At 38.2% G+C, this 27,396-nt stretch overlaps 1 protein-coding gene and 1 pseudogene across 9 annotated transcripts in view; both read right to left on the bottom strand.

Annotated features, from left to right (window-relative positions):
• Positions 1-14,569, bottom strand: part of NMD3 (NMD3 ribosome export adaptor) — a 144,382-nt gene extending 129,813 nt beyond the window's left edge. For all 9 annotated transcript variants that reach the window (XR_008996901.1, XR_008996902.1, XM_057499758.1 and 6 more), the window contains exons 1-7: positions 14,451-14,569; positions 13,896-13,952; positions 12,885-13,019; positions 10,954-11,050; positions 5,397-5,477; positions 4,534-4,662; positions 4,195-4,285 (exon numbers count right to left, since the gene is read on the bottom strand). Coding sequence is in view for 7 of the 9 variants with exons in the window: in XM_057499758.1 (XP_057355741.1) it covers positions 4,195-4,285; positions 4,534-4,662; positions 5,397-5,477; positions 10,954-11,050; positions 12,885-13,019; positions 13,896-13,939 (577 nt within the window). In the remaining 2 variants the exon portion in view is untranslated. The remainder of the gene's footprint in view (positions 1-4,194; positions 4,286-4,533; positions 4,663-5,396; positions 5,478-10,953; positions 11,051-12,884; positions 13,020-13,895; positions 13,953-14,450) is intronic.
• Positions 14,570-16,837: 2,268 nt separating this feature from the next.
• LOC118922882 (40S ribosomal protein SA-like) lies at positions 16,838-17,706 on the bottom strand (annotated as a pseudogene).
• Between the last annotated feature and the right edge of the window lie 9,690 nt (positions 17,707-27,396).

Raw genomic sequence — 27,396 nt, 5'->3', positions numbered from 1 at the left:
TCTACATTTGCTTTCTTACAGCACTAAACTATGTTTTCTACCTTTATCTTGCATCTACCTACCACTTCAGCATTTCATTAAAAATAATAATAATAATAAGGGAGAAATGTGGGATTCACATATAAATCAAGTATAAAAATCAAACCAATATTCATGTTTGACCTAATTGCTTATAGTTCATAATGTGTGATCAAAACAGAAAGTTTCTGTGATGACTGCCCTTGTACTGTTCACCATGTAAGAACTTATTCACTATGTAAGAATTTGTTCACCATGTAAGAACTTGTTCATTGTGCTTCAGAAGATCGGAGACTGATGAGAATTAGGCTTGGGGGTGGATTAATGATTGTGCATCGAGTCCCCTGTACAGAATTTTATTGTTGTTAACTGTTAACAACCATTTGATCAATAAATATGATAGATGCCCTCTCAAAAAAATAAATAAATAAAATAAAATACAATAAAATAAAAGACTTCAACAAAGATCCTGGCGCTGCTGCAGTTGTAGCTGCATTCATCCCACCGGTTCCTGGACTTGCCATTGGAATGAAGAAGGAGATATCTAAGCTGGCCTGTGCATACAGTAAAACAACAAATTTGACTGGATCTATACTGTCGGAACTCAACCAAGAATTAGGAGAAGTGCAAGTTGCAGTGCTCCAAAATCATGCGACTATAGACTATCTACTGTTAAAAGAACACATGGGATGTGAATAGTTCCCAGGAATGTGTTGTTTTAATTTGTCTGATTTTTCTCAAACTATTCAAATTCAGTTAGACAATATCCATCATATCATTGGTAAGTTTTCACAAATGCCTAGGGTACCTAACTGGTTTTCTTGGTTTCACTGGATATGGCTGGTAATTGTAGGTCTGCTTTTGTTATGTAGCTGTATTCCTATTATGTTAATGTGTGTGCACAATTTAATTAGTAGTTTAAAACCTGTACATGCTAATGTTACTCTACAAGAAGATATGTCAAAGAAATAATCAATCTTCCCATGTTTTCTTCCGTCTGCTACTTCTAGAGCTTTTCTTCTTCCTTCCTAATTACAACCGTTTAGTAGAATTAGTGCCTCTTATCAAGAATTACCGAGTATCATAATTCTTCCAAGTGGTAAAGATACCTCAAGACAAATGCTGGGCATAGAAGCCACAGGGCATAAATCTGCAAAGTAAAAAGCTAACCTTTTCAAACAATATTGCTTCTCTCTCACTTACCAACTTTACATTTCCCTGTATGGCCCCAGAAGATGACTGATTAGCCAGAGACGGGTAAGATTCCTCAAGGGAGGAACAACCTAAGACAGATACAGTCGCAGGGGGGCCATCAGGAGAGAAATTGGGGACCAACAGAGGGGAGGCTTAGAACCTCACCCCCCCTGTTTTGAGAGAAATCTTCTGCATCCGTGGATGTTTTGTTGCCCTTGTCTAGCTTGGATTAATACTTAGTCTATAGGCACAGACCTGATCTTCTACATTTGCCCTCTTACAGCACTAAATTATGTTTCCTACCTTTATCTTGCATCTACCTACCACTTCAGCATTTTATTTAAAATAATAATAATAATAATAATAATAATAATAAGGGAGAAATGTGGGATTCACATATAAATCAAGTATAAAAATCAAATGAATAATCATATCTGACTTGATTGTTTATAGTTCATGATGCGTGATCAAAACCCAAAGTTTCTGTGATATGACTGCCCTTGCACTGTTCACTATGTAAGAACTTGTTTGTTATGCTTCAGAAGATTGGAGACTCTTGAGAATTAGGCCTGGGGTTGATTAATGATTGTGCATTGAGTCCCCTATACAGAATTTTATTTTTGCTAACAACCATTTGATCAATAAATATGAGAGATGCCCTCTCAAAAAAAAAATAGGTTAAAGACTCAAATAAGACCCAAAACTATAAAACTCCTAGAAGAAAACACAGGGAAAAAGCTTCATGACACTGGTCTTGGCAGTAATTTCAAAGATATGACACCAAAAACACAGACAACAAAAACAAAAATAAATTAGGACTACATCAAATTAAAATGCTTCTGCACAGAAAAAGAAACAACATAGCAAAAGGCAAACTATAGAATGGGAGAAAATATTTGCAAACCATTATCTGACAGGAGGTTAATCTCCAAAATATATTAGAACTCCTACAACTCAAGGGCAAAAAAAAAACTAAGAAGCTGATTAAAAAATGGACAGAGTAACTATACAGACATTTTTCCAAAGACAGCATAAAATGGCCAACAGGTATATGAAAAATGCTCAATGTCACTAATCATCAGGGTAATGCAAAACAAAACCATACATAGATATCACTTCACATCTATCAGGATGGTTATTATAAAAAAAAAGTCAGTAAATATTAGTGAGGATATGGAAAAATTGGAACCCCTGTGCACTGCAGGTAGGAAAGCAAAATAGTGAAGCTACTACAGAAAATAATACAAAAGTTCAACAAAAAATTCAAAATACAATTACCATACAATCCAGTAATCCCACTGCTAGGTATTTATCCAAAAGAATTAAAATCAGGATCTCTCAAAGAGTAGTACTCCTATGTCTACTGTAGGCCTATTTACAATAGCCAAGATGATGGATACCACAGTGGCATTAAAATAACAAAACAGAACCACATGGAAAGGTTTCCAAATACGTGAAGATGGCAAGACACAAAATATTACAGAATGATCTAACCCTGTCACAGCTGACAGAGGGAACCAACCTTATCACAATTTACATACTTGTGGAGATAACAAATGGATAAAAGGGAGGTAGAAGTCCTTTATTCATATACTTCCTTGTTTAAATTTTTACTATTATTGTGATTTCTAAAAACAAAGTTACAAATAAACAAAGATACATTTAAATCAAAGAACCAGTAGGGAGAAAAAAGATTAATTCTTCTGGAAGAAAAAAAGGGTTAAACTTGGACATTTTTAGTTTTGACAGACTGCAAAAGTATATTCCAGAATGTATCCAAGTCCTTTGCTATGAAAAACTCCGTGTGAGGATAATTCTGCCATTGTGATAAACAGTAATTTCTCTTTCTTAGCTATATTTGGGTCTCCTTAATCCCCAAAAGAATTACTCAAAACAAAGTTACTCATACCAAGGGTGTATTTTTACTGGTGGCTAGCCACAAATAGCCAGGCACTATGTTAAACAGGCAACAAGGTACCTAATCTACAGTAAGTATTCACTAAACTGTGTTTCACCAATTTAGACTATTAACATTATTATGTCTACTGGTAATGTGCTCAGGTCAGATACAAAGCTTTCAAGATTTTCTCCAGGTGACCTAACTGATACTCACTTCCCTGCATTTTAAGGACCCAAGACCACACTTCTAAGATAAACAAGTAACAGATCAGTATTAACAGTGGAACTCCCAGTTTTAAAATTAGGAGTATACGAATTTTTTCTTTAAGAACAGCTCTCTAAGCCTACTATTTTAGAGACTAGGAAAACAATTTCCATGTCAACTCATAGCAAGCTAAAAATATTAACCTTCATCAAGAGATTTTAGTGTTTGCTAAAGAATATTTATGTTTTTTATTATTAATTAAAGAAATATTCACCCATTATTTTGTATGTGTATTTGACATCAACAGTACTAAAAAAGAATATACTCTAAGGAGTCATGAAATTACACAAAAATTTACTCCACCTTCAAAAAATCTAATTATATCATTTGTTTACTGTTTATTACTGAGTACAGACTTCTGATTTATTGTATCCATCACAAATGCCTCTAGACATAAGAAAAACAGAACTATAACAAAAGAACTAACAGATCTCAAAACTAATTTTCTTCTAATCAGAAACTGATCTTTGCTTAAGACAAGTTTTTGATGAATTTTCTATCATAGTAGTTTACTTTGTATTAATGTAGTTACTGGTTTAATCATTAGTGTAAATCAAAATTAAATTGAAATAAATGTAATAAATTAAAATAAGATAAAAATTCAGTTCTTCAGCTGCACTAGCCACATTTCAAGTAGACAATAGCCACATATGACTAGTGGCTACCATATCAGATAATGCACAAAAAGAACTAAGATTTGCTTTTTCCTAAAAGTTATTTTGTATAGTACTATTCAAAATATTATCTATAAAGATAAAAGACTTTTGGGTTAGTTGAAATGAAATTCTTAACTCAAATTCTTTAAAATTTTAACTCACCATGAATCTCTTTAATACGAAGTGTATTCTGATACATTCCATATTTCAAAATCAACTGTTCCAAATAGTAGAAAGTTTTTTTGTGCAAAGTCTAAACACAAATGCATTAGATTAGTAAATGAAATGCAAAAAGCAACAAAAGTAAAAAACCATCTGCAGATATGGCACACTGATTTTTAAAACAAAAACAATCTTCAAAGGTTATCTAAAATCTGACCTACACTATCCCTGCTGCCTTAAGGATTTGGAAAGGGAAAAGAGGAGGTTTTACTAACTGTTTGTAATTGACAAAGATGAAAGGCAAGATGGAGGCCTCACTCATCATCTTTCTCTCCTTACCTTTTGCCTGACTTGAACAACTGCCTTCCAGAAATCCTTGGCTTCTACTCTATGGCAGTCTCCACACATTTGGGGTTGAACAACATAATCCACGACAAACACTTGCTGAAGGATAGCACCATTCATCACCTGATAAAGAAAACAATTAGTCTTTCTTTCCTTTCTGTTTTAATAACAAATATTTTTCTTAAAAGAAAATGCTTTAATATTTAACTTAAAATCTTTCTCCAAGAATACTTTTACATCAACAATAAATCATTTAAATTTAAAGTCATAAGTTATATTACTTCAAGAAAGAAAAACAAGTTTAATTCCAAGGATTTATTAGATTAACATTTCAAATTTATCTTTAGTTGAAGTGGTTATGAAGATATTCTTTGAAGAATTTTTTACCTAAATAAGTGTGTGTGTGTGTATGTGTGTATATAAAATTCATCCTAAGAAAAAAAACAAAACTCTCAGAAGAAAACACGCATTAATACCATTGTTCCCAAACATAGCCCATCATCAGAAATCACATGAGAATCTTTTTAAACATTGATTCTTGGGTCTCACATCCAGTTGAATCCAGTATGATTCAGCGACTGAGTCATGATGACCAGCCAAGTTTGAGAAACAATGCCTCAGCTCATACTTTTACTTCAATCTTCTTCCTACTATAAATTAACTTTGAAAAGATTATCTTAGCCTGCTAATCATGAACAATAATGCACTTATTAGTGACCTGATCATCAGTACAGATAATCAAAAAGACTACACTTAAAACTAAGAGCATATTCTTTTCCTTCTAAACTATTCAAGCAGAGCTCCTCATTATCACCACCTACACTTTAACCATGCTGAGGAAATTATGTACAGCTTACCTCTTTCTGAATAGTCAGTTTAACTTTAAGTCTCTTAGAATGGGGCTCAGTCCAAACAAAGCCTGCATCTACAAGCCGTACCTTCAATAAAACACAAACAAAAAGAAACCTAAGTTCCCATCTGTAGTAAAAGATAAAAGAACAATTCATTAATAAACAGATTTCATAAGATGTTTAAGGAATCTGTGATGAGCATCACTATCTAGCATCACCAGTTAAAAAAAGATCATCAAGGGTATGAAAACAAAAACAGCAAATAACAGGACAACTTAATGACTTTATATTAATGCAACTGGTATAAGTTGAGCAAAAATTAAAATACAAGCATATGAAAAAAAAATCCTCTTCCCTAAAAAAAAAAACAACATTGTTTTTTGAATGGAAATTATACTTTTTTAAAGAAAGCAAAGATCTGGTAACCTCATCTTCTACTAGAAATCTCATGAACAAAAGTTGTTACTCGGACTATTCTCTCTATATTAAGCATGTGGCCTTGAAAAAAGAATGAACATGCTTTAGAGAAGGCTCATGCACTGAATACTGAATCTGCAATGAAACTTACTGCTAAATCAGCAGACCAGCAGAAGCCAAAAGCAGTTTGCTGTATGTGAAGAATTGAAAGTAGCTCAATATGGCTAAAAATTGGGGTGGGAGAACAAGAATGGAGGTTGTTTCAATAATTTGAGCAGGAGTTGTAGGTAAATTGAACTGACAGGCACTAGAAATAACAGAAGCAGAAAGATCCAAGAGCTATTTAGGAGATAAGACCTATAGGATTTAATGATAACCAGATATGTGAAAAAAGAAAAAAAACAGATTCTAGAGTGATGACTGAAGATCCAGCTTGGGCATTCAGATACTATTTTTCTAACACAAAGAACAGATTTGATGAGAAGATGCTGCATTTGGTTTCAGACATTTAAGAGGATTTATTTATGAGATATCCAAGTGAAGACGTTCAGTGGATATATATATATTTGGCCTGGAGCTCTATATAACAGATATGGGAGACATCAGCAGGCAGATATACCTCATCATGTCCTGTCTGATAAGAAGTACACTAGCTAGTATGGATGCAGCACTCCAGAGTAAAAACCTTCTCCTCCGATGACTGGCTCCCCTAACAGCAAAGCCTAGTAGTCAACAAGCTACACCACCTAGAGAGGGTGACAAGCAGCTTCTTACTCCCGGAGTCTCCACCTGCAGTGGTCAAGAGGAAGCCCCACAGGCACTTAAACTGCCCATCCCTCAACCTACAATCTCCACCTTCAAGAGTGATGGTATCTATACCAAGACCCAACACAGCCTCACCACACTATCTGTCCTCAGACAACCAGGACTAGTCAACTTTACCGGCCCCTTTATCCTTCTTTACCATAGTCCCAGACACCTCAGTCACCCCTGATCTCCCTCACTCCAACCTCCATATGGTTCCACACATTCTGTTCTGTCCCATCTAACACCTCCACCTCCTAAATCCTGAGAACCTTTTACTGTGCCCTCTGGAACTCAACACTCCCTAACAACAAACTCTCCTAAATCCTCAATTTCTTTGCTGAATATTCTTTTCACCTTCTAGATCTGTGATCTTTCCACCTCCTAAATCCTGAGAACCTTTTACTGTGCCCTCTGGAACTCAACACTCCCTAACAGCAAACTCTCCTAAATCCGCAATTTCTTTGCTGAATATTCTTTTCACCTTCTAGATCTATGATCATACATATTACTCCCCTGCAGCTAATTAATGACTTTTTCTTATTTTCTTATCACTGTGCTAGGAGCCAGATAGAAAAGTTAAGATAGCTTATCACTGGACCAAGAGGTCCTTGCTCTTAACTGCTAATTCCCAACCATTCTTCCTGCCTCCTCCTTAAATATAACTAGCTTTGAATCTAATGTCTTCAGACTATGCCACCCAATATATCTTTGTTATAGACATCTTTTAATATTTGAGTAACCTGCTCTCATTTCTTAAAGATTTTAGTTCCTAGGTCACTGTCACTCTTTCCACCAATATTACTACTTGGTAATTTCAGTATCATCATAGATGATCCTAGCTCTGTCCTGTTCATTCTTTTGAGTTCCTCTCCCTAGAAGATCTTCCTATCTCAGCTACTTATACATTTTTATTACTGGTATCTGAAACCCCTCCAAAATCTCAATTCCAAACAACCCACTCCCTACCACCTCTTATCTTTCCAGCTTAGTTTCTACAGTTCCTGAGCACCAAAAACACTTCAATCTACTGCAAGCTACAATCTATTCCTCCTACCTCCTGTTCACTAACCTTCATTCCTCCTTATCTACTCACTTCCATCCTATCCCAGCTTTCTTGCTTTCAAGATCAATCACAAAATCATTCCCATGTACACACTCAGTTCCCCTGGGTCCCTCTCTCCTTCACCTCAATCACTTTGCTAAATCACAATCTTGGTTAAATCCAATGCTCTACCTGGTCTATTATGCCTTACCTGTGTAGTTGATGGGGCTAGAAAAATAAAAACACACCATGCTAGTCTCTAAATTTTTAACTGTAACTCTTACGTCTGCCCAGCAACCATACATCATTTGGGTATGTGCCCTCTCCTACTTCCCTAGAGAACAATTTCATACCCTTCCCTCTCTCCTCAAACATCTAATAATTTTTCTCTCATAACTACTGTTCATCCTTCTGTTTCTCAGTAAAAAAAGGAATTAGAAGAGATTTTCCAAAAGCTCTCGCTTACCAACACCTTCTCTCCTGTTACCACAGATGAACTGTGCATGCTCCTATCAAGACCAACCTCTAGAGTGCCCCATTAGAAAGCAGAGATCTTTTGTTTTGCTCCATGAAATATTCCAGGCTCCCAAAATGGTGCCTGGCAAAAAAATAAGTGCCAAATAATTTGCTGAATGTACACACATACTCTTCTAGTATGCTACAACCTGTCTCTTTTCCATTCCTCAAGGGTAACTCCAAGCATATTATTATGTCTCTGTACACTTTCCATGAACTTTTCCCTCTATTTCCCATCATTCTAAAACTGCTTACAAATATACTAGAATATCTTGCAGCTTAAGCAATGTGTCCCTTTCCCTTATTTCCCTCCACCCACTGCCTCATTTCTGATTCCCTTTGCAGCAAATCTCAAAATTATCTATATTTGTTGCCTCCAATTACTGTCCTCTTTCTTCATTTCCATTCAAATCAGTCTTTACCTCCACCGCTTAACAGAAATTGCTTGCCAAAGTCATTAATGCTCTCTACATTGCTAAATTTACCAGAACTCACTACTCGACCCATCAGCTGTAAATCACACGAGTTAAGTCCCTTGAAAAATACTTCCCTCGCATTCCAAGACAGAACACTTGCCTAATTTTTCACCTACCTCACTAGTAGCTCTTTTTCAGTCTCCTTGCTGATTTCTCATTTTCCCAAACTTTTACCACTGAAGGACCTCAGGATTCAACCCTCTAATTTCTTCCCTTCTCTATCTTAACTTCCTATGAAATCCCATCCAATTTGACAGTTTTAAATACCCCCAAACATATACCAAATTCAGTATCTCCTATCTGGACCACCTCCTTGCTTATTTTTATCCAGCTGCCTACTCCTTATTTCTACTTCCCTGTCTAATGGATATCTAAGTACCACTTTGAGATGAGCTCTGATCACTCCCACCCTGACATTCTTCTCTTGATGCCTTTCCAACCTCACTTAACAGCAACTCCCTCCTTTTAGTTGCTCAAGTCAAGAACCATGGAAGTCATTCTTGACACTTCCATCTCACACACAGATCCAGCTTTTATCAGTAAACCTTACTACCTTCAAAATAGATCCAGAATCTGTCCACTTCTCAATCACCTGTACTACTGACCCAAATATCATTCATTACTCATGATTATTACAGTTGCTTCCTAAATAAAGGTCCCCACTTCCACCCTTACTCCCACCCTCCTTCACAACTACTCTAGCCAGAGGGATCCTGATAAATGGTAAATTATTCATCTTACTACTCTGCCCTACACCCTCCATACCCATCACACTTCAGATTGAAAAGTGATCCTTACAATGGCCTACAAGGCCTGACCTACTCTTAACTTTCCATGACTTCTTTGGCTTCATTCCAATTACTATTCCCCTCTCCACTCCAACTCTTAGCCACACAGATATGCTGCCTCTGGCCTCTGTTACTTGTTTTCTCTACCCAGAATGCTCCATCCCTTACTGCCTTTAATATTTAATCAAATGTCACCTTACTTTCCTAACCACTCTTTTAAATCACAACTTCCCTGCAGTTTTCATCCCCTTCCCATTTTCTCCCTCCAAAGAAAATATGCTTTTTAATATAGTATATGTATATGTACGTGTGTGTCTGTGTGTGTGTATATACACACACACACACAAACTTCCTTTAGCCATTGCCTACTCTACACCATCTCTTCCAATTAGAATTAAAGCTCCCTAAGGCAGGGATTTTTGTTTCTCTCTTTCACTGCCATATCCCCAACACCAAAAGCAAACTGGCAGAGTTGACACTTACCAAACATCCGCTAATGAACTAATGAATTACTAGGCTCCCCAGACATTTGACAAAAGCATGAAATATGAAAGCAAAATTCCAAGTTCTACAGAAAAGTTATTTCAGAAAGTAAAAAAGACAAATCTAGAAACAGAAGGAAATACAAAATTTAATTTTAAATTTTTAAAAAGGACCTATAAATGGCTTCAGAAAAATTCAAGAACAGAATGCATCAAGAACATTAAAGACTCTGGAACTTAAAAATACTACTGTTGGGCAAAAAAAATCAATACAAAGCAAAAGTAAACGAGAGTGCCAGAACACAGAAAAAAAGACAAAAAGATTAAAAACAATACCAAGGAAAAGAGAAAAAGTTTTAAGCCAGTATAGCCAACATTTCAGTAACAGAAAATCCAAAAAGGGGAAAAAAGGGAAAACAAAGAGAAAAATGTCAAAGATCTATTACATGAAATTCTATCTCAGCTTAAAAGACAATCCAAAGGCCTTTAAGCCAAGAGAGTCCATTTCAATTAAAAACATACCTGGTGGAACAAAGTCATAAAGTTTAACATAAAGACAAGTGAAAGTGTTATATAAAGAGGTGAAATGGACTACCAAACTCTATTTGTTTTCTGGAAACATTTATGCACTGACTTTAACAGGCACAAATATTTCCTTTCTAGAGCAGTCCTGAAAATAATGAGAAACTGAATACCATAGCTGTAATACTACAGTCTCCTCAATTACATTTAACATTTTATATAATTATTATCAGAAAAAATTATTGCACATAGAGGTTCCAAATAATGAATGAAAAAAAAATTGATTCCACACTAAACCTTTAAAGCAAAAAGATTTATTTTCATTTCCATAAAAGAGAGTATATATAAATAACTTTACCAATAAAAACAGCAGTTGGGTACAGTAGGGTGCTTACCAATGGTAACTTTTAATGGCTACTTTGAAAAGACACTCATATGAAAGTTTTCTGGACAGCTGCAAAAAAAAAAAAAAAAAAAAAACCTACAAAAGCTGATTTTAGCATTCTGACCTACCTTACTCAGAGGGGCTTTGATTTTTTTCAAACACAAAGCAAGAAGTTCCCTGGATTCTAATGCACATTGTATCCAAGTTCCTGGTGGCTGGAAATATCTGAGAGAGAAGATAATATACTAAAAACCAGCATTTCTCAGGGAAAAAAAGTTTCCATAGATATAAGGTTATTAACTAGATACAATAATAACCAAGATTGAGCTGAAGCACTAAATCCAAATATATTTTAATAGTTACAGAAAACTCTTAGACTTTTAGCTTCTATTAAAAAGGTAAAATTATGAGTGTCTGAGAAAGCCAGTCTGAAATAACCTATTAAAGAGGTCTTATCACTTCAAGCACTAGTAAGAAATACAGTGAAGATGACAAAATACCTAAGAGCTCCCTGAAGTTATGCTCTGAAAACCAGGTAAAAATATCTCAAAATAGCATCAAAATGGTTTACACTATACATCTAAAGTGTGCTTGAGAACTATTTATTTCTCACACACAAGAAAGGTAAATTAGTACCTCATACTATGTATCAGTAGTTCAGACTATTCATCCATTTCAAGTCCCTTTCCAAATTTTGAACTGTAAAACTCAAGTTTTAAAATCTTACATAAAACCTGATTAAATTACACTTTAAATCCCTTATGTATATGCTTTTACGTTTTTTAGCCCAGCACACCCAGGACTTAGGACAGTGCCTAGACCCCAGTAAGTGCTCAATAAATGTTTGTTAGACATGATATTTCTAAATGTATTTTGTGAATGCTCTTTTTTTTGACTGAGTGAATACTTGTCAAGTGAATGTTCTGATTTTTACTTTCAAAGTTTCACTCAAATACCTTACACAGGTTCCTTTGTTATAATAAGCATGTTTTTTGAGTTAGAAAAGGTTTCACATATCATCTGATAAAGTGCCTTCATCCTGATGAGGAAATTAAGGCTTATAGAGGTTAATTGGCCAAGAGTTTCAAAAGGATGCTTTGTGAGAGCCAAGGCGAACTCAAATTTCCTGGTTCTTGTCCAGGACTTTTTTCATTCCAACATACTTTTTAAGAATATGCAAATACTCATAACAGAATAATAAGCTTCACACTTGCCAAGCTTGCAAACTGTAAAATCCCTGTAACAGTACCCAAAATTCCATGTGACTGTGTAAGTACATGTTTTAAGTATTTTTCTGGGGTGATAATTTTCAAGTTCTCAAAAGGAATAGTGAACCCCCCTACCTATCAAAAAAGTTAAGACCCTCAAGAGTCCCAACCCACTTGAGAAATCACAGGAATATAATTTTATATGGGCAGTTTTATCGGAAAGTTTTGTATTACTCAATGGCTTACTAGATAGGAACTGTTTATGCCAACTAAAGAAAATAAAGGAATACAACACTAACTTTCAGAAGTCTCCTATCTTCAATTCTAATCTTTATTTCAGAACATACTAAATATGATTTACAGAGCTTTTTTTTCCCCATGAACTATAGTCATTCTAGCTACATGGGAAATTCATTTGATTTTTAAAACCACTGCTAAATTATTTAAAACATAAGGTGTTTTTCATCATACATAGCTTCTGGTTACTATAAGGGGGAAAAAAACTCTCATGGTAGTAACAATACTATGTCCTTAATAATCTGCTTTCACTTACCCTTACAAACATCAACTCGTATACATTATTAAGTGTATACACCAAAGCTATTAATCCCTTAAAAGAAAAAGAACAGATTCAAATTACACCATCTTTACCAGATTAGCAGGGCAACCTAGAAAAGTACACTACAAAATTGAAAATTCTAAAATCTTTAGTATATCAACATAAATAAAAATTAAACTTCAGTTACATGTACTTTATTCTGTGTATCTTGGTGTAATCTCAGTGTGTCCTGGTGGCTCTCCTATATATAAATCCCAACGTTTAAGTAGGATAAAATAGTAATGCACCATACCTTTGGCATTGTTTGCAGAAAGATATAGAGACCTGTTTCGGAATGCCTTGGCTGATGTCCACTTTACTTCGCAAACAGGCCACACAAATATTGGCAGGATTTGGACTAATTGGGACGCCACACTCACAGCACAAGCTTAAATAAATAAAGTATGAATTTTTCAAATTAAATTTCATTAATTCACTGGTTAAATTTTTAAAATATCAAACAAAGCCTTCAAGTTAAGCCATAATATCTCTGCCCTTTTTAAAAAAAGTAACTTAGAAGAATCTTCAACGGCATAGTTGATAAAGAACCTTGTAACAATGAGGCAAAAAACAAGGACTATAATTCCAAAGATCCTCACAACACAGCCCATGTCCAAAGGGTCTAGAAATTCTAAATTATTTCTGAAAGTCATCATTTGAGCTTTATAGTGCAAAGGCTTTTTTTTAAAGCCTCAATATAGCACAGCGACTGCCAAAATGTAAACATTTACCCAGAGCAGAAAAATTTTTAAAGGATAGAAAGAGTAGCATGTCTAGTGTTTCAGTGTAACTGATGAGAGTAGAGTATCATAACCATAGATGTGCTAGTTGGGCAGAAAATGTTTAAGATCACTGATGCTATCAGAAAGACATGTCCTACAATCTGTGATATTCAATATAGTACCAGGCACATGTGCCTACATAGGACCTGAATGTGGCTGGTATGAGTAAAGAACTCAATATTGAATTTTATTTCACTTTAAGTTTTTGAATTGAAATAGCTGCATGTGGCTAATGGCTATCCTACCGTTCGGTGCCAATCTAGAAGAATGCATAGGGTACATTTTTAACATTCTCAATTCAAGGATTTACTACAACTTTCCAACTGAATATTAACTCGACTTTAACAGGAAATAAGGCTTTTCATTTTTCCCACTTACGACAGAATTCCCCCTCAAAAAAATCTTTCCTCGCCGTAAGTTTCAAAGACTCACTTTAACATCTTTAAATGTAAGGGGCATGGGGGTAAAGGAACGCGACTTACATGTGTCCTGGGCTGCGATCGGTGGATTCTGTCATGTACTCCATTTTCCTGTATACCCTGATTTTAAGAGAAAGACATCGTGGGATTTAACTCATTTGTCTTTTCACCTCTTTATACAAATCTCCCTTCTGCCTCTGATATACTGCAAGCCCCGTAAAGCAGCAAATTTTTGTTAACCCTGCAACCAGTGACTTCTCTAATATGAGAACCAAACGAATCCTGGAGCTGCCATCTGGGCCGCGGTCCTGCGGCGTCACCGGGGCACCAACCCAGCCGGGCCCAAGAAGGCTCGGAGCCAGCGAGGGCCGCCGCGGACACCCCCATCCGCAGCCGCTGGCGCCGAGGCCCAGGCCTGGGCCCCGAGCGGCAGGAGGCCGGGGCGGTGTCGCAGCGCCCGGGGGGCCGCCCGCTCACCCCGCCGCTCGCCCTCACGCGGTGGGACCTCACGCGGGCTCCCGGCCGGTGGCACGCACGCAACAAGCGTCCCGAGGCCGGCCCACGCTCTCCCAGGAGCCCTCCGCGACAGCAGCCCGGGTCTCGGCCCCCAGCACCTACTTAGCGTCTCTGGGCAGGGCCCGGATCGGGGGGAAACCTCAGCAGAACAACCGCCCGACGTCCCTCCGCGGCCACTACTGCCAGCTCCGAGCGGGTAAAGATCCCGCGAGAAAAGCTCGAAATCCCGCGGGCGGAAAAACCCGGGCCAGTGGGGCGGAGGAAGGGGAGGGGAAGGCGAGCCACGCGGGCGGGGCTGGGGCGGCGGGGCGGAGCGGGAGCGGGAGCGGGAGAGGGCGGGAGGCCTGCCCGATGGGAGGGCGTGGGGAGGCGCAGCCCAGAGCTCCATCTTTCTGTGTCTTCCGTTGGGTTTTCTTCCTCCCGATTTTCTCACTCCCATCTAACTTCGCAAGTGTAAATAAGTCACTTTTCAGGTATCCCTATTGGGATCTTGCTTCTTGGTTGAAATGATTATATAAAAATTAAACAGTACCACATTGCACAAAGAAATTAGAGTAAACGCCATCAGAGAGGCTTTGTCCATTCAGTTAATAGGCATAGACTTAATGCCTGCCACATCCTAACTGCTCAAATGGTCTTTGTTGAATAGATGAAAGAAAAAAATGTAAGGCCTAACTATTTGTGAAGAAGTCTTTGTTATTTTTAGGACACTCCAATTATTAGAATGTGCTTCCTAATAGTGCACTTAATATTTCCTTATGAGTTAACACCTTGATCTTAGAGCCACAAAGACCATGTCAAATCACTCTTTTTCATGACAGACTTTCCAGTATTTGAAGAGCACAGCCATATTTTTTCCACCTTCTTATCCCAAATGTCAAGTAAAAAGTAAAATATTCTTAATGAGGGCCATCAAAGAAGGCCTCATTTCTTGCCTAGTGTTCTTAAGTAGTCTCTCATTCCTTCTCCTTATTTCCGGACTCCAATCCATCCTTCTAAAATGCCAATCTGATTTTGTCACATTTCACTGCTTTTAACCTTTCATTGGTTTCTGATCACCTTCGAGATTATTTCCAATTTATCTGCATAGAAAGAAGATATTTCGGGATCTGACCCTGACATATCTTATCACATTCCTAAGCACACAGCCACACAGACCAATTGGCAGGTCCAAAAGGAACTCGTCTACCTTTGCTTATGCCTGGGACACTCCACCTTAAACATTAAGATCAAGTATCCTATGTTAGTTTCCTATTGCTACTCTAACAAATTACTACAAATTTTGTGGCATAAAACAACACAAATTTATTATCTTACAGTTCTAGAGGGTGCAAATCTAATCAAAGATCTTCTTTTATTTTATGTGTGGTCCTATAACAGAGGTGTATGCCTCTATAACAGTACCACAACATTAAATTGGATCATAAATTTTCCACTCGTCATGTTCCACAGGTTCAAACTCCCGGAAAGCAGTCTAGATCTTGTTCTTCTCAGTATTTGCTGCACCTAGTATAGGGCCTGGTGCAAAACAGATCTCCATGTATGTTGGTAAATTAAATACCTATTTGATACAACAACTCTGAAAAGACTGCTTTTCTCCCCATGTTTTCCATTCACATTATCATTTGTCTTAATCCAAATACCACGAGAAACACAACTGTAGTTAAACAGATTGTGTTTATTATTCACTGAAGTGAGTGCAAACATACCATGAGGAATTATGGAATGTCTCAGTAAGAAGGTGTTAGATAAAAATCTGTCACAGAATTTGATCTTTGGTTGGGCGACTTGTGGAAGAGTTTAAGAAAGCAGGTATTTGCTTCTAGATTGGATGCTGTCAGAAAGAGGAGGCAATGCTATGATGGGAGCTAATAAATCTTATGTCTAGAAGAGGTAGAAGGATGGCAGTCACTCCTTTTGGCCAAGAGAAGGAGTGTTTGATATTTTGTGGGTGGCACAGTACCTTGTACTTGTCTATGCTTAGACAAAATTGTGCAGTGGCCTGGCTTTATCTCATTTTATCATGGTCTCAGAATAACTTTGAAGTTGGTATTCTTTGAAATTGCATATGTCTAACCAAAGAGTAACATTACCTTCCTGTGAGTACAGGCCAGCTTCTGAATGTCAGGGGTTGCTTTTGCTTTTCTTTCTTTCTCAACATATTCCTTCAATCCTCTATTTGATGTGGCACCAAATGCCACAGTGCCAGGCTTGTTAGGCACTTGACATACAACAGTGAACAGACTTGGTCCCTGCCCTCATGGAGCTTACATTTTAAGATGAGGCTGATATTCCAAAAAATTAGTTAATTTGCTGAGCATTCTGCAGCAAGTGGTAGAACTGGGACCTGAACTAATTTGTCTAATTCTGTAGGCTCAGGCCATCTATTCTTACCCACAAGCTTTCTTCTTTCCTTCCTTTTTTTTTTCTACTTTATTTTCTGTCAATCTCATTTCCATTGTCTGTTTAAGAATCTGTGGAAGAACAGTTTAACACCACTCAGTAGTTTTTCCTACCCATTCAGGGGCCTGAGCGGTGGGAGCTGCAGACCAGGCCTCAGTGGCCAGCTGAGCACTCTGGTCTCCAGTCAGGAATAGCCGGATGGACACAGAGGGCACCTGCACCTTCAAACCAGTCTGCAACTTTGGGCTGAGAAGCAGTAAATTCAGGATCTGGGCAGTCCATTCACCCTGACATTCCTCCTTGGTCACAGCCTTTTCAGCAGCAGCCTGCTCTTCCTTTTCTTTCTCTTCAGGATCTCTGTAGAAGTAGACATCAGACCCAGCCTCCCATGGATGCACACCAGAGATGGTGCCACACATGTGCAGAACTTCCCAGCCAGCATCCACCTCAGATCCACTGAGAGCTCCTGCGTTATTGCATGGGATGGCAACATCCATGTAGTGCAGAGGAACATCTGTGCTACCCAGAGATTCAGTGGTAGGCTAGTTAACATAAGAAACCTCTATGAAAGACTGATGGTCAGCTCCGGGATCAGTAACCACCAGAAGACATAGCTCCCTGAAGTACCTGATCAGTGAAGGTCCCAGTAGTGAAGTGGCCTGATTAGGAGTGGCTCCAGGGGCAGCAGCAACTTAGCAAAGCTCACTGGCCAATATTCCTGGATGATATGACATTGGCATCAGCCAGTTTTTCAATGGCAACAATGGTGCAAGCGCCCAGCAGAAGTTTCTCCCAGGTTCTCTTCAGATATATAAGGTGATGCCATCATTTTTGCTTCTGAAAGTGTACTCTCCCATTTGGAGGTTAAGGTTGGTGTCACCAAAGTGGGTTCTGTTGCAAAGAATTTGAGGACATTCTCTTCCTTCATTTGGAGGACATCAAGGACTCTGGACATTGTGAGAAATTTCCCTTTAAGTCACAACAGGGAACCCAGAACAATGCCTCTGTATGGACCTCTCTGGTTAGGGTTGAAAGGCCATAAGCTTTTGGTAAATGAAATACTTATATGGCCAAAAGTACTTTCCTCCCACTTCCCACCCCACAGTACTAACATCTCCAGATGTCAGAATTAAGTGCTTGGTGTCAAATGCCTCTGCCACAAGCCTAGGATAAACTTGCTATGATTGGTCTCAAAGTGGGATTAAAATGGCAGATTATACCAGAGAGAAACTCATTTTGCACTTTTTGTTTAATCCTCAAATTTCAATTTAAAAAAATGGGTTCTCTTGCCCAGAGTCCTTATATTCAGGGTATCTAACCTTATTCAAATTTTAGCTTAGTATGTTTTTACATACTTAAATTCTGGGTGTTTGGCCTTAGTAATAAAATGGAATTCTTAAAAGAACTAGATGACTGTGACCTCCTAGCAAATTACAGATTCATTTTCCAGATTCCTGATCTACAAAAGTCATCAAAAAAAATTTTTTTTCAATGTTTTCAGAATCCATAAAATCTTCTTCCTAACCAGTTAAGGTAAATATAAATATTGATTTTTATTCTTTTGTTCTGGATTGCAACATAAATGCCTTGGAGATAGATAGAATGAGCATTTTAAAAGAAATGGAGTTTTATTCATTTTAAGTATCTTTAATACCTAGTAAGTTGTAAATGCTCAATTAATATTTGTTAAGCAGTGAAATTCTAGACAAAAATTTCAGGTGCATTGTGTGATTTTTTTCACACTACCAAATGTGATAGCACATTTGGGATATCAAGGTGCATTAACTGGAGATTAACACAGAAGTTTTTAGGAAGCATACTTAGAATAAACACCTGTGGAAAGGAAGGAAAGAACTGCAAGCAGGTAGAGGGAGACGTGATGCTGCCAGAAGTCTGATGGAGGCCTCTGCAACCGTGTGGGGACCCCTGAAGTCATGTGGAGAATGTGAAGCTTCCTGTGGCCAGGATTCTCACCTCACCCTGGTCGGCTTGCTCACCACACACATGTGGGCAATGCATTGTTATTGACTCCATATAAAGAGCTTCGCCCAGTGTTCTGGGCTGCTGCATGGCTTCAGGGCTGCAGGAGAGCAGAGACTGGAGTGGTGCAGCCCTGAGAACAGAGACTGAGAGGGCTGCAGAAGCAGAGGGGCCCAGAGGCAGAGACCGGCTTGCTGCATGCAGACTTGCTCTGAGTGGACGGGATTCTAGTGATTGACCGACCACCATGGGAATAAAGTTGGGTAATAAATCCTTTCACCCCAAGAACGTTCCATTGTCATTTTTTCCATCTCATTGAATCCATAGCAAACTTCTCCAGGGCTGAAACCCATTGGCAAGACTAATGAAATGACCATTCAGCATTTTCCCAGGGGGGCTGTGCCTTGTCCTTGAATGTCACTGGATGCAACTGACGCAGGGAAGAGGCATAAACTTGGCTGAGGTTTGTCTCTTCAGCCATGGCAGTCCCAGCAATGGATGAAACTGAGAGCTTCCTGCCAGCAGCAGGAATAAGGAATAAGTCCTTCATTCCTGAAGGGGGACTTGGGCAGCCCCTCATAGGATGAATCACATAAAGGCAGTATGTCTGTGAGAACTGACACAAGACCCAAACCCCAAGGGCCTTCCTTCAATGTCCAAGGTTTGTGACTTACAGACCCTGCAGTCTTAAGGAATTGCTTTATGTTGCTGAGCCTCAGTTTCCTTCTTTCTAACGCTATGCAATAACCCCAACCTCATAAAATTGCTGAGAGAAGTGATTGAAATAAAGTACACAGAAGTGTTAGTAAACTGCAAAAAGAAACTGCAAAAAGCTATTATGGTGAAGCTTCTGAACAGTGATTGAACTAAACAGCAAGGAATGGTTTGTTTTTGATGCATCCAGTGTATAGACTTTGAAACATCACACTTGCAATCTCGCATTACTATTAATTTAGAATATAAAGAAATTATAAACAAAATTTGAATGTTCATTTCATGAAATTCATTCATCTATAACATGATGTTTATATGTCTGCATGTATATTATACTCCAACAAAAAGTTTAAAAAATACAAATAAAATCTCACATAGAATCCCAGTAAATAAAACAGACAAAATAAAAGAATGATAATTGATAAATTTCTCCACTTTTGCAAATTCCAAAGTATCAGACATCAAATTTGTAACATTTCACTGTAGTTATTAAAAGACATATTTGCTGAATGACCTCTAGCTTTTAGATGAAATGGGAAAGTGATAGAATTAGTGAAGGCACAGAAGTGAACAACTTTAGTTGCACACACACAAAAAAACTTCTAGCAATACAACTTTATATGCACTAGGTCCCAAAGAACTATGAATCTGGGAAGATGAAACTGATATTTTTGCTCTGATCCTTCTTTTCAGTTATTGCTACCATGTCAGTGTCTCATTGGTACTGAAATCTTCCTCACCTCTTCCTCTCAGATGATCTCAGAGATGGTTAGTGCTATTTTCTTGTTTTACTCCTGTAGCAAGAGTGGAGAAGACAGCAAAACTGCACTATGACCAGCCAACCTGGGGGTGTTGGAGAGACTTTGCCTCCCAAGATTGTACAGTAGAAATGAAGTAAGAAATGAACTTATTTTTACTATGTGAGTATTTTATATCATCTGAAGTTGAGTTTCAAGGGAGATCCCAAGGATATACAGGGAGTGTAAATAAACAAACGTGGATGTCAGAAAAAGTACTTTCTAAAATGTCTAGGTGTGTAGCTGCTTTACTTTAGAATACTTTTCAGTTAGTTGAGGCATGGCCTCCCAATTAATAGCCAAACTATTATTACTGAAAAGAATAATCCAAGAAATATTTTCCAGAATGTAAGGACATGAATTTACAGATTTAAATGATCTGCCACATTCTCATCAAAATGATAAAAATAGGGACAACATGAAAGATTACTCTCAGGACGTTTAGAACACTGGTGATGAAAGGAAGATACTGGAAGTTTCCAGGGAGACAAAAATGGCAAATACAGAAGATCAAGATCAGAATAGCAGTTTCTTAAAGGCAAAGACTACAGTACAACGTAGCCAACTGTACTATTAGTCAGTTATTCTGATGAAATGAAAATTTATGTTTGCATAAACACCTGTGCATGAATGTTTATAGCAGCTTTATTTGTAATAGCGAAAATAACCCAGATACTTTTCAACAGGTGAATGATTAAACAAACTGTGTTATATCTTCACCATGAAATACCATTCAGCAATCAGAAGAAACAAACTATTGCACAAAGAACTTAGATGAATCTCCAGAGAATTATGCTGAGTCAAAAAAGCCAATTCTAGAAGGTTACTTACATACAGTATAATTCCATTTATATAACATTCTTGAAGTGACAAAATTAGAGAGCTGGAGAACAGATTAGTGTTTGCCAGAAATTAAGAATGAGGTAAAGGACAGGAGGGAAGTAGGTGTAGCTGGAAAAGGACTCTATGGAAGATCCTTCTGGTGATGGAAAGTTTTGTATTTTGACTGTATCCACTTCAATACCCCAGTTGTGATACTCTACAATAGTTTTGCAAGATGTTACTGGTGGGAGGAACAGATAAAGGGTTCAAGGAATCTCTCTGTATTGTTTCTTACGACTGCATGTGAATCTCCAATTATCACAAAATTTTTAAAAGTCTGATTTGTTTTTAATCAGATAAAATTTTCTGTTTAAGAAAAACAACTCCCTGGTTTTATCTTTTGTGGTAGTTTCCTTCACAAGGCAACACTTTTATCTTCATCATTGGTAGAAGTCATCCACATTCTCTTTATCCCCAGTATCTTTACCACTAGAAGCAATCATGAGATACAGTGTTGGCTAGCAGGTTACAAAGGGAAGGCCATTGGGGAATCTTCCAAGAAAACTTTAGCTTTCTTAATAAAAAGGCACAGATTCAGTGGATATGCCATTTTGCCCTCACTCTTTGTTCCTTTGCCCTTCTGTCTGCTTCCTGTCTAGAATGTAAATGTGATACCTGGAGGTAGAGCAGCCATCTCCTGACAGTAAGGCAACAGGGATAAAAGCTAATGCCATCATGCTAAGGATAGTAAGGCAGAAAACTAAAAGGAAACTGTGTCTTGCCTGTGTTATTATGTGGTGGCACCAACCCTGGTCTGTCCACCTTTAAAGTTCTTTCTATTTAAGGAAAAAAGAACCACTTTATTTGTTTAAGCCACTGTTGGCTAGGTTTTCTATTATTTGTAACTGAACATATTTTAACAGACTCGTCGCTCACAGGAGATTTTCAGCAGGCCTGATATACTTTGCCTATCTTCCAAGACTATTGTAAGAATAAAAAAGATGATAGCTACTTAGTATTCTTTGTATGTTTCAGAAACCAAATTGCTGATACTGTGTTTTCCTTTCTTCTTTCTCTACAATATTTTATGTTTCTTATTCTCCTTGACTTGGCCTGAACTTGTATTATAATCAGCCTCTTGCCAATCGCTCCCCTAATTGAATTGGGCTTTTGCTGTAGCCCAGACAGCTCAGAATATTTTTATGGTCCTCCTAAACCATTCCAGCCCAGGGCAGATGCTGCCTTCTTCGACCTCACAGCATTTTCTGTCTGCACCTCGCAATTGCCAATTCATCATGCACTGCCCCGTGACACTTCTCATACAGCTGTCATAGAATGATCAATGTTTAGAGCTGGAAGGGACATTAAAGATCATCTTCTCCAGCAAACTGAGTGCATGGGAATCATGAATTGTGTCTTAACTCTTGGATTTTTCTTTACCTTTCATGAGTTTACAGCTTGTAATCCCAACTAGATCTTAAGCTCCTTAAAAAAAGAAAAAGAGTAAATATTTGTTGTTACCTGCTACAAGCCAGACACCTTACACTCACTATTTAATTTTCACAACAATCCTTTGAAGTACGTATTAATCCCCATTTGACAGGAGAAGGAACAGAAGCTCAGAGATGTTCCATAGCAAAGGTATTATACCTAGAAAAGAGGGAAACCCAGATTCTGACTCAGGTCTTAACATATTTAAGCACTTCTAACCTCTTTCTGGGGCTGCTAAATCTTTTGACTGGAGGTTGCCTTTTGGGGTTCTTAAACTTTAAGCTTCAAGAAATTCTGCATTCTGTTCATAGGCTTTCTTTCTAATTAGAGATTTAAAACATATCTGTGATATTGTGATTTATAATAAGAAATATATTTGATCTTCTTCCCCAGTTTTAGGCACAGAACTCCTAAAACCCTTGTAAATGCCTAAGTGAGGAGCACGGTCTCCTGGAAGGGAGCTGGCCACCGGAAAGGCCAAGCCACGTTAGAAGCTTGGAATTTTCAGCCCCGCCCTCCATCTTCCAGAGAGGGGAGATGGCTAGAAATGGAGTGAATAGTTGGTCACACCCATGTGAGGACACCTACATAAAATCCCAATAGTAAGGAGCTCAGAGAACTTTCAGGTGGTGGATGCATCCACTTATTGGGAGGGTGATGTGTCCCAACTTCATAGGGACAGAAGCTCCTGGGCTCAGGACCCTCCCAGACCTCATTCATGTACCTCTTCATCTGCACCTTTATCGTATTCTTTAATAAACTGGTAAACATAAGTGTTTTCCTGAGTTCTGTGAGCTATTCAACCAAATTAATAGAACCTGAGGAGGAAGTCATGGGCCCCTCAGATTTGTAACCAGTTCAGAAGTTGTAGGTAACCTGGAGAAAGGGGGGTGGCAGCAGTCACATGGGACTGAGCCCTTAACCTGTGGTATCTGATGCTGTCTTTAGTTAAATTATATGATACCCAGCTGGTGTCCTGGAGAATTGCTTGGTGTGAGGGGAAAAAAAACCTATGTATTTGGTGACCAGAAGTGTTAGAAGTATTACAACTGTGGCAGTAGTGTGAGTAAGAGAAACACAGGAGAACTATAGGTTTTGTCAGTTCAACATCTAGTAGCCAAATAAAATAATGGTTCTTTCTGTTTAGCATTAACGTTTTTAAAAAATGCAGTGCTGAAAGAATGAAAATATTATGTACTGTTTTGTTTTAGTGGAAAAATTGTTAGATATCTGTCATGATAAAATTTTATAGCGAAAATAGAAATTAAGTTAATGCAGAATAGTTTTTGTTCTATCTAAATAGCAGCAAACAAGTGCTTTGTAGAAAAATTGTGTAAGATATTTGAGATAACTCATGCCACTAAGAAAAAAATAATAGAAACATTTAGAGAAATGAAATAAAGTAGTTCCAAGATTCAAAGAAATGGCAACAACTTTTGATCCCATTCAATAAACCAATTGTGTATTTTTCATCTCTGACTTTCCATATTTTAATCTGGACCTAGCAGATTTTTAATTTGAAAGTTGAAAGCTTTCAGTTGCATTACCTTTCTGTAGAACTTCCTTAATGCTAGAGGGTGATTAAAATGCAGGTGTAGTTTTCTTCTAATGCCATTGCTATTGTTTAGGTAACAAGAAAAACATCAGGTAATTGGCTTTGAAGAGTACAGTCTTGTAGCTGTCATCCATTTCTGATTAAGCCACATATGATTTTTGAAGTGTAAAGATAATTTCTTCATTTCTAAAAAATGTGTGATTTTACATTTCTGCATTTTAGAAAGAACTTGGTCATAATTGTAGATGCAAGCTTTTAATTAATGTACATATTGCCTTTGGGAATATACCTTTGTATAATCTGTTTATTTATATAACTTGCTAATCATATCTGCTTAAGTATGTGTGCTCAAGATACTGCAGTGAATATCAATTTTTAAAAAAACACCATAGACTATGGTAATTGGTTGTACATGCATAAAATGTTAAACAAATAATAATCATAATCATAAACTAATACATAAATATATCAGATAAGTTCCTGTGTATCATGAAGCCTCTAGTCATGCAAAAGATTGTACTTATTAACCATAAGCCTCAGAGGACAAGAACTATACCTTGTATAACTTTGTATCCATCAGGTCTAATACAGTAAAGCCTAATAAACATTTGAAATATAAATGAATGAGTGAATGAATAAATGTGTTTCCTTTGAGAGCTGGCAAGTGACTCACTTTTTTTGAGTCTCTGTTGATTGTTACTACAATGTTTTGACCAAAATAGACATTTCCTTATTGGCATGAGGGTTAAAAGAAGAAAAGGGAAAGTCTCCTTTGTCTTTCTGACCACGTGTAGGGAAAATGGAGTTATTCTTGCCAGGATGCTTGCCTGACCCTCAGCACATATGCAATGTGATCTTATGCTTATGTAACACTTGGCATACTGTGCAGGTGCATGCCTACACACGTGTTGGCAATGAGTCATTATTGTCTGTGTTGCTATATAAAGACCTCAGCCCAGTGATCTTTGTGGATTCTGGATTGCAGGCTTGCTGCATGCACATGCAGTAGACGTAATCTAAGTGCTCCACTGGCTGACCTGAGAATAAAGCTGGGTATGAAACCTTTCCCCAATGCCCCGTTGTCATTTTTTGTTCTGGCCAAACCCAGAGTGAACTTGCCTGGAGCTGAAATCCAGAGCTACAACATGCTGCACTACTATTCTAGGGATTACGGAATACACATTTTCCAGCCAGCTTGTTACTGAGTGTCTTGCCAATGGGTTTCAGCCCTGGGTAAGTTCACTATGAATTCAGTGTGACCAAAGAAATTGACAGCAAAACGTTCTTGGGGTGGAGGGGTTATACCCAACTTTATTTCCAGGTGGCAGGTCAGTCACTAAAATCCCGTTCACTCAGAGAGAGTCTGCATACAGCAAGCTGGTCTCTGCCTCTGGGCCCCTCTGTCCTCACAGCTGTCCTCTGGGCCCCTCTGCCTGCATAGTCGTCCTGCACAGCCATCCTCTGGGCCTCTATCCTCAGCGCGCTGCCACCACTCCAGCCTCTGCTCTGCTCTCCTGCAGCCTTGCAGCCCTGCCACTGCGTCACACCCAGAGCACTTGTTGGAGGTCTTTATATAGAGTCAACAGCCATGTATTGCCCACAGGTGTGCAGTGAACTAGTCAGCCAGGGCCAGGTGAGAATCCTGGCCACAGGAACTCATTTTATCCACACTCAGGCAAACTAGATGCTCTCTATGTGCCAGCCACACCACCCTTGTCCCTTGTCTTTTCTTTGAGACTATAACAATTAAAGAATTAATTTATTAGAATTTTTCAGTTAAAACAGCATTGTAAAAAAGATAGGATGATGTATTACTTTGATAATGAAGAGAAAAATGATGAAACCTAACTTTGTTTGGATTCAGTTCTGCTTCCTTTATTAAGGAGTTTATAATTTATCAGGGAGGTCTTAAATTGGTATGCCACACCAAATAAAATCCATGGAAAATTTTTACAGCCTAACATTGGCTTTTTAAAAATTGAATTAATTGTTCTATCACATGATATTCTTAGTCACAAAGCAAGAGAAATTGACTCTAGCTTATTTAGCAGAAAGGAATTTGTGAACATGCTCTTGGTAGGCCCCAGAATCCAAAGAACAGAGGACCAGACTGTCTTGCCAGTGGGTTTCAGCCCCAAGCAAGTTCACTATGGATTTAATGTGACCAAAGAAATGACAGTAAAACGTTCTTGGGGTGAAAGGATTATACCCAACTTTTTTTTCCATGGTGGCAGGTCAATCACTAGGATCCTGTCCACTCAAAGCAAGTCTGTATGCAGCAAGCCTGTCTCTGCCTCTGGACCTCTCTGGCTGCACAGCCGTCCCAGTGTCTGTCCTCAGTGCTGCCACCACTCCAACCTCTGCTCTGCTCTCCTGCAGCCTTGCAGCCATGCCACCATGTCACCCAGAGCACTGGGCAGGGCTCTTTTATAGAGTCAATTAAAAACATATTGCCCACACATGTGTACTGAGCTAGCCAACCAGGGCCAGGTGAGAATCCTGGCCACAGGAACCTTCATTTTATTCACACAGACTCAGGGCCATGCAGCCCGGAACACCACCTAAAATCACACAGCAGAGCCAATTCATCCAGTCAAGATCACACAAACATCACTTTCCTAGATTACACACTGCAACATGCACCACAGGCATAAAGCTATTCCTGTTAGCTGGGAACTTGAGCATGTGGCCACCTTTGGGCTTGCCAAGTTCCTGCTTCTTTGCATCATTAGGTCAGAAGTTCAGGGTAGGTACCTGTAATCAGAAAAGCCTAGATCAGGATCATGTGAGCAGATGGAGACTGGGCAGTAACTAGAGACAGGGGGCGAGCTGAGCCACCACCTGTTTCTCTCCTGTCCCTTTCTTGCTAATTTTCAAATAACTGCCTCCTGCTCCCCCACCTCTGCCCCTCCCAAGTCTAGAATCCCTAAACAAGCTTAATAATTTTCACATTCTGCCAAAATTAATAGTTGGAAGAACTAACTTAAGAAGTCTAATAGCCAGCTGTTCTTGGTAAATATTTATTAGACCATTTTTAGACATTGGTAATGTGTCCAATTAATATTTATGAACATAAAATAGAAAGCCCTAAATGGTCATGACTCACGTATCCAGTATTCCTTTAAAATTCAAAATTAGCTCCTGAACAGAGTCTGCAAGTGCCTTGAGAAACCAATTAAACTCTTAATCCTATACAGAGTGATTTTCCTTGCCTTCATTATTGTGCAGGCTGTCTCCTAGTCCATCAGCTGCACTGTCAACTATGGACCCTCCCCAATAACCTTTA

The sequence above is a fragment of the Manis pentadactyla genome, chromosome 1, assembly GCF_030020395.1.
Source record: "Manis pentadactyla isolate mManPen7 chromosome 1, mManPen7.hap1, whole genome shotgun sequence".
Taxonomy (NCBI): Eukaryota; Metazoa; Chordata; class Mammalia; order Pholidota; family Manidae; genus Manis; species Manis pentadactyla.
The sequence above is the reverse complement of the archived record's forward strand: the minus strand, read 5'-3'. Positions and strand labels throughout refer to the sequence as shown.